At 38.3% G+C, this 12,521-nt stretch overlaps 1 protein-coding gene across 2 annotated transcripts in view; it reads left to right on the top strand.

The window, feature by feature from the left end:
- cdh4 (cadherin 4, type 1, R-cadherin (retinal)) overlaps positions 1–12,521 on the top strand; it is a 411,266-nt gene that overhangs the window by 379,047 nt on the left and 19,698 nt on the right. The window contains exon 11 of one of the 2 annotated variants that reach the window (XM_057846061.1): positions 9,316–9,458. In XM_057846061.1, coding sequence (XP_057702044.1) covers positions 9,316–9,458 — 143 coding nt within the window. Of the gene's footprint in view, positions 1–9,315; positions 9,468–12,521 lie in introns of both variants that reach the window. The other variant, XM_057846060.1, reaches the window with a different exon arrangement.

Below are 12,521 nucleotides of genomic sequence, written 5' to 3'. Positions count from 1 at the left end.
TGGTCAACAAAAAAAATTATTGCATTGATGCAAACACTTTTGGTGTACTGAATCCAAACCTGACCTTAGTTTAAAAGTTTTTGTACAATGCAAAATTATTGCAAAGCAAAGTTTTGAACAAAACTGTTATATTGCTGCCACTTAAAAATAGCCCTAAAGTAAAAGGATGTGACACAAAAAATTACATGTGATGCCATAGACAACTGCAGACACAGGAAACCAGTAATAGGGATAATGTGCTATAATGCGCTGCTGCCAGAGTGCTCCAATGTGTGAAAATCAGTCACCTAATACAAGCTAATGTTGACAACGATTCAGAAAAATATACATAACATAACATAATTCTGATTGCCTGAAAACAAAAGAATATAGATTAATAACTGACGGCAGATTTAAAATCAGCAACAAAAAATTGTATAGAATCGGTTCAAAAAATTGTGCAACGTAAAATGGGGTGAGATGTTGTTGTTATAAATTACATTGGCTGTTGGTGAAATGGCCATTTTTTTTCATATTTAAACTATCAAATAAAGAATTACTTGTCTTAAATGCTCCCTCAGTGTTGTTTTGGCAACCCTTTTAATTTCTGTCTGTCTTTTGTATGAAAATACTTGTTAGTATATATTACTTTTTTTTTTTTTTGGTCATTTCAAGGCAAGGCAAATTTATTTATATTGTATAGCACAATTCAACACACGGCTGTTATAGACAGTCCAAAATACGGGTTAAAGCACGTTCTGCGTAAATAATTATCCCCAAATGTTCTTCCAGTAACATAACATGCTAAAGTTAGCAGCACAAACAAGCTAAAATTTTAGCCTGAACTCCATTTACACAAAAAATGCGGAAAATAGATATTAAATTGATAACGGAAAATTGACTGAAAAAAGTTGTATGTCTATGATGTATTCAAATGAAATATTACAGCTTTTCTTTGAATAAATATCAACGTGGCTTTCAGGAGCCACTTCAGATTAATAATATTGTTGCCACCAAGTTTGTGGTCAGCAGTCTCCCCACCGGCACAATGCATTCCGTTCCCTTTTTCGGTCTGATTATATTTGAAATATGACCATATTTCTTAGCACCGTTTCCGACTATTAAACCGCGTCACTGCCGTTGTCAGTCAATAGTCACTGGTGAGGGTGGGGGAGGGGGCACATGAGTGACACAACCAAAGACAGTTGGGCTACAATGCAAGCTGACTAACTATTCATACAATAACCAAATGTCCCGCACTGTGAATATTTGACAGAAACTATGTAGCTTATTTGTCTTGTCACGTAAGACGAAAACTGTCAACCGTCTCGTTATGTTACAGTTAGCAAGACATACTTTTAGATCTAGGAATGGGAACCTCTTGGTCCCTCACGATACGATACGATTTGCAATACAAAGCTCACGATAACGATGATCTGACGATATGGCGATACAACGATGATCCTTTTTTTGTTGGCGCCCGCGTGGCGTCCCCGCTCGTCTGCGTGGTTGTCGCGCGCTTGGTGGGGCTCACAGGCGACTGGATGTAATAGGGCGCGCTCGGGTGGGGTTCCTGGTGCCGAGACTGGTGATGGGGCGGTATAGGGCCGGTCGCCAACTGGCTTACACTCATAAGCGATTCACACGATTACTAGGTTTTAGATCACAGAGCTGATTTGTGTACACTCTACCCCTTTCAATCACTTAGCTTGTAGACTCCCCCACCCCCGTCCCCCTCTTTCCCTGGTCAGCTTTTGCTGTGAAATGGAATGAGTTTATCACTTGTCCAATCCATTTGAACTGGGAGGGTGACAGCCATCCCTCCCACTTCAAACGGATTGAACATCTATGGCCGGTAGTGGCAGTCAATGCCAGGCAATGAGTTCATTTTGGGCCATTTAAGGTCATTTTCCTGTTGATTTTCAGTTACTTCCTGTTTATTTGGGGGTATTTTATGGCTCTTTCTGTTTATTTTGAGTTACAGAACAGGAAGTGACCTGGGAATCACCCAAATGAATAGGCAGTGACTCAAACTCAACAGAAATTGACCTGTAAATGCCCTAAAATGAACAGCAAGTGACCTGTAAATGCCCTGAAAATCGGACAGAATGACTGTGAATGCTCTGGTTTCGAATGAATGAACGTTCCCAGTCTAAATGGATTAGGCATCGAGCACCGTCAATGTAGCCTTAGAGTTAACTGCAACACTATTATGGTGGAATATTTTGGTAGAAACTTGTTGGTTCATTTTTATTTTTGTTTTTTTTAAGACACTGACATCTTTTTAAAACAATATCTCGATTCTTGGCAGGAGCAAATCGATAACCTTTTGGGATACAAATTATCACGATATATCACCATTTCGATATTTTGCCACACCCCAATTTAGATCGCCGTCGTTATATCATCTTCATGAAATAAATGTTCATCAACAAAATATTTTTGTTATCATCGTTAACGACAACAACACTGTCCTCTGTGGCTGTGGGTTTAAGCTTACCCAAAGGACTGCGTTTATTTGAATTTTATTTAAAATATTTCAGGTTTTTTTTGTTTTGTTTTTTTCTTAATTTTAACTTAACATTATATTTATGTTCAGATTTGCTTATGTTTTGAAAAATAAAAATGCTGTTCAATGGAAATATCTCAAAGTAACACATTTTAGAGTGCAATACCGTGATACCGTGAAACTGTGATATTTTTGCTTAAGGTTTTCATACCGTCAGAATCTCATTCCGGCACATAACTACTCCCGAAATCACAAATTCAACATAATTTGCAGGTTGAAACCGGACTTGATTTTCCCTCTTAGTGCATTGAAATTAATTTGTTCACAGTTTGTTGCTGGTGAGATAGCCACAGGGAGCACTTCTGCCAGAGTTTATCCTTCTTCAACATAGCATACTGACATTCTCTACTGGTCCTCCATTCCCAAACTTTAAGACAGATTTACCTCCCAGTTGTCCAGTGTGGTGTGAAGAGGTCATCATATAATGAGTGGGATATTGCCTGTCTCGCCTGCTCTGGTCCCCACCCTCTCCTCGTCCACCTAATTGATTCTGTTCTCCATCTGTCCTAATGTGGCTGACACGCAGCAGGCATTGTGCCACCCAGGCATCGACCCTGTATACCAGACACTCCCACATGCCCTCCAAAAGGCCCGGCAGCCTCAATCTACACCATAGTGAATGCCACTGAGAACGATCGATTTTTCTTAATGTCAGTCAGATGACCTCTTCTAACAACAAACCCCGCAGAAATGGGACTGAGCGCATATATTGCTAAGCAGGCACTTCATCATGTACACTGAAAACAAAAATGAATGCAACACATCTAAGACATGTTGTATTTTTCTCAAATATAGTTTTTTTTGTTTTGTTTTTTATCTGGCTGAATCCGTTTGTGAGCACTTCTCCCTTGTTGAAATAACCTGTCCACCTCACAGCACAGCGTCATTATGCTGTAAGTATATTGGGAAAGTGGCATTGGTTTGGTTTTTAAATTTAATTTTTGAAAAATGTTTTAGTACATTGCTTGTCAAAGTGAGGTACAAGTACCACTACTGGTATGTGGGCTCGTTCTTGTGATACATGAAAGAAGCTAATTAAGTTGTGGTTCTCTTTCATACATATACTCTTTTGTATATACTCTTTTAGAATAGTTAGGTTTAAAACTATTATTTAACGACAAAGATTTTCTCTGAATTGATAATTATGCTCAGATTTATAAGCTTTTGCTAATGAAATCCTGACTTCATTTCTTTGAAATAGCATTTAATTACTTATATTTTGCTTTCATCCTCATTATTTAGGGTCATTAAAAAGCATTAAAAGTCATTAAATGGATTTTGTCAAAAGTCAGGCCTTAAAAAACATTAAAAAGCGACTAAATATTTGAGACATTACAAATTATGTACCGTATTTTTCGGACGATAAGTCCGTTTTTTTGTGAAGCGACTTATGTGTGAAATTATTAACACATTATTATATCTTTTCACATGTTATTTGGGTGTTTTGGACTGACACCGATGGTTTGGTAAACTTGTTAGCATGTTCTTTATGCTATAGTTATCTGAATAACTTAATAGCTATGTTACGTTAACATACCAGCCACGTTCACATTTCTTTGTTCATGCATCATGTAACATTACCATACTGTACACTTATTCAGCATGTTTTTCTCTATTGTATTTTTATTTTAAATTGCCTTTCAAGATGACATATCTGTTCTATATGTTAGATTTTATCAAGTAAATTTGCCCCCAAATGCAACATATTCATGTTTTTTTCCTCTTTGTTGGGCATTTTATGGCTGATGCGACTTGTACTCAGGTGCGCCTTATAGTCCGAAAATACGGTAAAGCTTTTTTACATAATTTATTAGAGTTGTCAAAATCATTTTAAAATTAAAATCGGATAATATTGACGTTTTTTCATTATCGGTTTTGGGCCAGTATGCATCTTGCCTTTAAAATGAATATAGAAGCCTTCTGCCTTTGTTCAAGGGCTGGTCACAGCTTAGCACAGCAGTTACGCTTATTGACTGTTAGACATCTCCAAACTAAGATGCTTGGGATTGGTTATGTCAGCACACCATTTGCATTCATGGTGCAAAATTTAAATGAACAATAAATGATTGAAAAATAATGAGTAATAAACTCATTAGATACCTCATTCATTATACTGAAGCTGTGTGCCTCTGTTGTTATTTTGAGCCGGTGTGAGCCATATGTGATATGTTCTATTGGCACTTTGCACTTGCACTTGATCCAAAAAAGAATCATGTGGTCACTACAGATAGTCCCCGACTTACGTACGTGATTTTGACTATAGGATGACGGAGTCTCGTCCGCCATTTGTCTCCAGTGTTTTTTTTTTCCCTGCAGTTTTTTTTCTTTAAAGCCCAAAAAGTCATTGAATATAATGGCATTAAGCACAACGTACCTCACAGTATCTTATTTCATACTTCCTCTTATTAATATGACGTATAATACATGTTTTTTTGGGCAGTTATTTTGTATTTAGGGGTACTTCAAGGATTCATTCCAACTTGAGCAGAAAGTCGGGTTACATCGCCAGCCTAGGAACCCGGGACTACCTGTATTTTGATTTCAACAATAAATATAGTGGTGCAATATAGGTTCTTTGCCATAACTTCAGTTGAAGTTGTTCCCTTATTTTTCAAAGAATGTTTATTAGAAAACCTTGAAGTTGTTACATTTATCATTATTAAAGTATCCAGTGCAGCATCGTAATACAATTAGTCATAATGTTAAGCCTACGACCTCAATGTCGGACAATATCGGGATACCGGTTGTCGGTTAAAAAGTCATTTCAAGTCGAGTCAAGTCGGCCAATTTACAATTTGTGTGTGTGAAATCTGCAGTCAGGCATGGGCATTCAAAAAGATTTCACGTGGCATTAACAGTGGCATTGAAAAGCATTAAATTAGATTTGCTGATACCTGTAGAAACCCAGGGAGGGCGGGGGGTTCAATGTATAGTTTTTGATCATTTGTAGTTTTGTTATAGTGGTACAGTGGTACCTCAATATACGATCGCTTTGACAAACGATCTTTTTGACATCCGACGTAAAATTTGACTCTCCGTTTGTTTCTACATCTGACGACATGCTCAAAATACGACGATTTATGACAGTGCCGCAGTTTCTTTGTTTTGCCGAAAGACTGAAGCACGACGGATTTTCTTGAGAGAGAAATCAACACTGGTTCCAAGAAGGTTAGTGCACGTAGGGAAAAAACGAAAAGGTGACGCTTACCATCTAAATGAAGATGGAAATTAGAGAAAAATATGAGCATGGTCTGTGCATCCGTGAGCTGACTCGACAATACCACCGTAGAATGTCGATCTCGACGGTCCTCCGTTCGCCAGTCTTTAGTTGTGACAATTGTTATTGTGGTAACATCACCAAAGAAATCGCCAGCTTCGTCAGGTTTCTAATCATTTATTCCATCAACTTGTGCAACACAACACGTCTACTGTCCGCTGCACTTTACGCCGCCAGCAACATAACATTAAAAGAGAGAGTAAAATAGAACCGCACTCTCTATCTCGCTGTCACGTGAGCTACGCAGTGCGTTCAGGTACGGCAAAAAACATCCGCCACATTAGAACCCAATTTGTTAAATTATTACAGTAATTATTAGTATTATTATATTATTATTCCGATTTTTATGTTTAATTTTTTTTTTTTTTTTTTTTTTTTTTTTTTTTAATTGCCATTTGTAATAGTACAAGCAGTATTTATTAAGGATTTAGTGTAGGTTGTCGGGCTATGGAACGAATTAATGGAAATATAATGTATTCTTATGGGAAAATCCTGCTCGACATACGACCATTTCGACTTATAAACAAGGTCCTGGAACGAATTAACTTGGTATGTAGGGGTACCACTGTATTTTTACTTAAACCTTAAACTTTAACCTCTAAATCATGGGATTTTTTGTCATAATATCACAACTTAAAGTTAATTACAGTTACCTATACTTACTTAAATTATATAATTGGTTTTTGTGTTTTGTCGCAAATACTATCACTGAATTTACATGTAACTAGATTTTTTCATTTAAAATTTGAACCTTAATCTAGGAAAAAAATACGAATTTAAGTAACACAACCTTGTCTCATTTTTTTTTAATATATATATCAAAGTATCGACCGCACACAAGTATTAAAATGTTGGTAGAGGTACTAGAAGTCCTCACCAACACACATTTACACATTTGTTGACGATATGAGAGAGGCCTTTTTTGTGCATAGAAAAAGAAATTGATCTTTAAACCATTGAACATAAAAATGTCTTTCACTTCTACTTTTGTCAATATATGTCGCACAAACTCTTTCCTGGGACTTAAGCAACCCCTTTTACGGCTCACACTGACACAGCCTTTTTTTTCTGTCAGTATGTTTCTGTTATTGATGGGAGCTCAAAGCCGATGTCTCCACCAAAGCAGCTTGCCAACAGATGCTCACCTCATGCTTAGGCAGGCTCGTTTCTACTGCTGCCGCTGCTCCTGCTTTGGATGACCTTGGATGAACCCTTGAGCATGCACACACAAAAACCTAAAATGTTCCAAAGTAGCCCTACAAACACCCGAGATGTTGTATAAGCGGCAAATGGGAGAGGAGCCAGATTGGCTTTCTAAAGGTCTTTGTGTGGAAAGCAGAGTTTTGAGGCCATTAGCCATATGTGTTTTCTGTTAATACCGTTCAAATGGCGACGACATAAAAGTTAAGATTGTTATGCGCTTATACAGTTTTATTTTTTTTTAATGTTTGATTTACAGTGGGGCAAATAAGTATTTCTTCAACCACTAACTGTGCAAGTTCTCCCACTTGAAAATATTAGAGAGGCCTGTAAATTGTCAACATGGGTAAACCTCAACTATGAAAGACAGAATGTGGAAAAAAAAAACAGAAAATCCCATTGTTTGATTTTTAAAGAATTTATTTGCAAATCATGGTGGAAAATAAGTATTTGGTCAATACCAAAAGTTCATCTCAATACTTTGTTATGTACCCTTTGTTGGCAATAATGGAGGCCAAACGTTTTCTGTAACTCTTCACAAGCTTTTCACTCACTGTGGCTGGTATTTTGGCCCATTCCTACATGCAGATCTCCTCTAGAGCAGTGATGTTTTGGGGCTGTCGTTGGACAACACGGACTTTCAAATCCCCCCATAGATTTTCTATGGGGTTGAGATCTGGAGACTGGCGAGGCCACTCCAGGATCTTGAAATGCTTCTTACGAAGCCACGCCTTTGTTGGCCTGGCTGTGTTTTTGGGATCATTGTCATGCTGAAAGACCCAGCCACGTCTCATCTTCAATGCCCTTGCTGATTGAAGGAGATTTTTACTCAATACATGGCCCCATTCATTCTTTCCTTTACACAGATCAGTCGTCCTGGTCCCTTTGCAGTAAAACAGCCCTAAAGCATGATGTTTCCACCCCCATGCTTCACAGTGGGTATGGTGTTCTTCGGATGCAATTCAGTATTCTTTCTCCTCCAAACCCGAAAACCTGTGTTTCTACTAAAAAGTTCTATTTTGGTTTCATCTGACCATAACACATTCTCCCAGTCCCAGCCCCCAGGATTTGAGTCCCTGGCGCCTCATTGTGTTACTGATAGTAGCCTTTGTTAATGTGGTCCCAGCTCTCTGTAGGTCATTCACTAGGTCCCCCCGTGTGGTTCTGGGATTTTTGCTCACCGTTCTTGTTATCATTTTGACGCCACGGGGTGAATCTCGCATGGAGCCCCAGATCAAGGGAGATTATCAGTGGTCTTGTATGTCTTCCATTTTCTAATAATTGCTCCCACAGTTGATTTCTTTAAACCAAGTGTTTTACCTATTGCAGATTCAGTCTTCCCGGCCTGGTGTAGGTCTACAATTTTGTCTCTGGTGTCCTTTAACAGCTCTTTGGTCTTGGCCATAGTGGAGTTTGGAGTGTGACTGACTGAGCTTGTGGACAGGTGTCTTTTATACCGATAATGAGTTTAAACAGGTGCCATTAATACAGGTAATGAGTGAGCCTCGTTAGACCTTGTTCGAAGAAGTTAGACCTCTTTGACAGCCAGAAATCTTGCTTGTTTGCAGGTGACCAAACACTTATTTTCCACTCTAATTTGGAAATAAATTCTTTAAATATCAAACAATGTGATTTTTTTTCCCACATTCTGTCTCTCATGGTTGAGGTTTACCCATGTTGACAATTACAGGCCTGTCTAATCTTTTCAAGTAGCAGAACTTGCACAATTGGTGGTTGACTAAATCCTTATTTGCCCCACTGTATATTAGAATGATCGACCTAAAGAGGCAACAATAAAAATAGTAGGTATGATAGAAGTTGTATTCATAAGAGGTCTATAGTGTTATTTCAGATGTTTTTCCCTAGTCACGATGTTCAGAAAAACTGCAATCACCCTGCGAAGCTGTCGTTACTATATGCCATCTCAGTCAGTGGTTATGGCTCCTGTTAATTGGATTTGTCGCCTGGAATTTGAGTTATCATGTTCAGCTTTCCTGAAATTGTCGCACCGGTGATGATGCAAGTTGCAGTTATTCCTTGAGGGTATGAATAGAACGACTCTATTGACAGTGGCCTTCAGCTGCTTTGCATTTTGAATCCATGTTTCAATGCAAACATTTACAAACCTGAAGGATGTTACGGACACAAAAAAAAAAAAAAAAAGACTTCGCTTGGGGGGGTTCTTGGGACGGTTGACTGAAAACATTAGGATTTGATATCAAAAGATGCACATTGGAGCTTTTATCAAAATTATGAATTTGTCTTTCTTTTTGGATGTGTGTGCACAAAGGTACTCAAAGCTATCAGATCCCGCTAACTGGCTGAAAATCAACCGGACCAATGGGCAAATAACTACAATGGCACTACTTGACCGAGAGTCCATGTACGTCAAAAACAACATATATGAGGCCACATTTCTGGCTTTCGACAATGGTAAGTCTGGTAAGTGAGGATGTCGTAATCACGAGTAACCAAATTTTTTTTTACTTTTATAAACATGTCTATTTTTTATTTTTTTTTTACTTTTATAAACATGTCTATTCTGTTTTTTTTTCGTGGGGGGAGAGGAGGGCTGTTTTTCAAATATTTATCTTCACTAAATCCCTTCTTAAAATACAGATGTACTCTGAAGGGAATAGGTACCTTTCTCGCAGACACCATATAACCAGGCCCGGAGTGACTAATCGGGAGCTTCTGGACGATTCCAGAAGGGCCGGCCGGCCAGATGGGCCGGTCCGCGTTTTATTTAAAAAAAAAAAAAAAAAAAAATTACACTGTTATCATTTTTTGTTTGGTATTTATTTATGACAGTGTCACTGAGTATAACTTACATTCTGTTACCGCTGTCCCTGTGGGCCGTCTTAAAAAAAAAAAAACAGTATTATTTTTTTTTCCAGACTCATCCTCACGTGTGCAGACGAAAAATACAGCATGCAGCTCCGCCCCCTAATTGTAGTCTGTATTGAGCCAAATTAGCTGCTATCTCGGTGCTCGGATGGATAAAAAGAGCAAGGGTGGCGCTGAAAAATAAGAATTAAAAAGAGAAAAGCACTCGTGAAAGAATCGGCAAAATGCGCGAAAATAGCTAATTTTTTTCATGCAACGACCTTGCTGCCTCAAACTACAGAGGATTACAACGAAAGTGGTAAGGCCAGATGGCGAATAAAATGCAACTTGCACCGTGTGATACGACAATATGTAATTGTGGAAACTTTGGCTTCTTGTAGCACCTCACAAGGGATATGTAGCAGCAAGCATTAGCCATAATGAACACACCACAGGTGCAGAGCTGGAAGGTAGGATTGCCATGTCGTTCATCGAGTGAACATTAGAATTAATATAATCAATTACGTGGCGTTTTTAAAGTGGAAATGGAAAATGGATAATAGTCTCATTAGAAGTTGTTACAATGTGCAATACGTATTCTTTATTTTTCATATTGTTATGTTGCTATGTTTGTTTTATCTGTAAGCACTCATTTTGTTAATATTTGATGTTGCAGAAAAGGTCTTATTTATTCATTTATTTTGGGGCTGCCAAAATTATCGCGTTAACGGGCGGTAATTAATTTTTTTAATGAATCACGTTAAAATATTTGACGCAATTAACGCACATGCCCTGCTCAGACAGATTTAAATGACAGTACAATGACATGCCCACTTGTTAATTGTGCTTTATGGAGTTTTGCCGCCCTCCGCTGGCGTTTGGGTGCGACTGATTTTATAGGCTTCAGCACCCATGAGCATTGTGTAAGTAATTATTGACATCAACAATGGCGGGCTACTAGTTTATTTTTTGATTGAAAATTTTACAAATTTTATTAAAACGAAAACATTAAGAGGGGTTTTAATATAAAATTTCTATAACTTGTACTAACATTTATCTTTTAAGAACTACAAGTCTTTCTATCCATGGATCGCTTTAACAGAATGTTAATAATGTTAATGCCATCTTGTTGATTTATTGTTATAATAAACAAATACAGTCCTTATGTACCTTATGTTGAATGTATATATCCATCTTGTGTCTCATCTTTCCATTCCAACAATAATTTACAGAAAAATATGGCATATTTTATAGATGGTTTGAATTGCGATTAATTACGATTAATTTTTAAGCTGTAATTAACTCGATCAAAAATTTTAATCATTTGACAGGCCTAATTTATTTTTCAAATGTATCATTTAATATAGTTTTTTTTTAAATCCATTTTTAAATTTGTTCAAAATATGTTGTGTTGCACTTGTTAAAATAAAGCCACCTTGTTAAACAACCATGACCTGCACTGAATTGGAATACACAGAATTACAGTACACGGCTTTAGAGAACACTGAACTTAACACGTGTATGCATAATGACATAATTTTAAATGAGTGGGCCGGTCTGAGGCATGAAATTCCAGGGCCGAAAATGAGTCCCACTCCGGCCCTGCATATAACTGTCTACAGTAGTCTAACACATTCCTTATAGTAAAGCAGTTAGGGAGATGATACTACATGCCATTTGACACAGTAAAATTGACAGGCTTATCAGCCCTCGCCTGATAAGCGAAGAAAAAACGTCATCAAGTCTCCGGTGGGGTCAGGACGAAGGAGATGGTGCCGTTTCTCGTAGGCACTGTCTAACTGTTTGTATTACTCTAACACACCTAATATAAAATAAATAGCACTTACACCATAGTTTAATGAAAATAAGCAGAAAAGAGGGCATAAAAGATCTACAATGCCATCTTATCACAGAAGCCCAACGTGTACGTCGTGAACAAGTTTGACGCACCAACTCTCACAATCAGTTCTCCCGGGCACTCCAGGACAAAGAGCAGGGCGCTCTGTCCTAAAACAAGTTGCATCGGAGAACACCCTCGCCCAACCAGGATAACAAGTTGATAGCTCGGCGCCGGAGACGTCAAGACATGCGTCAGTTGCCGTGGCAACCATGTCCCAGCCACGAAGGATGACGCACGAACTTGACCGCCCAAACCTGCCGCAGAGGGATGATCCCGAGACAACACCCCGGCACGCCTTCCGCCTGGCCCACTCCACCGCAGCTTTCAAAAGACTGAACATTTAGATAAAAAAAGTCGTTTCTCGGGAACATTTCTACGTTTCTCATTTTTTTGCCTTGTTTTTGACCATTGTCGACGAATAAATTGTCAACCTGTTTTCGGTGAGCCTTCCTTGAACCGTTCAAAATGGAGTCAGTACAAAGGGTTAACACCAGAGTGAACGTGCGGGATTGGCCACTTCCGGCCGACTTGCGGGAGCAGTGCCAGCGGAACGTCATTTGGTACGGCTGTCACTGTTTCCGCGGCTTGCCCAGGGCGCTGAATTCCTTCAACTTTTTAAAAAAATAATAATGGCCACAATTCTTCATGACTTATGAACTGATGTGGGTAATAACACGTTACATTTACTTGAGTAACTTTTTGAGAAAAATGTACTTCTAAGCGTAGTTTTACTAAGCTATACTTTTTACTTTTATTTGAGTAGATTTGTG

The sequence above is a fragment of the Corythoichthys intestinalis genome, chromosome 9, assembly GCF_030265065.1.
Source record: "Corythoichthys intestinalis isolate RoL2023-P3 chromosome 9, ASM3026506v1, whole genome shotgun sequence".
Classification (NCBI taxonomy): Eukaryota; Metazoa; Chordata; class Actinopteri; order Syngnathiformes; family Syngnathidae; genus Corythoichthys; species Corythoichthys intestinalis.
Note: the sequence above shows the minus strand (reverse complement) of the source record. Positions and strands in the feature narration are given on the sequence as shown.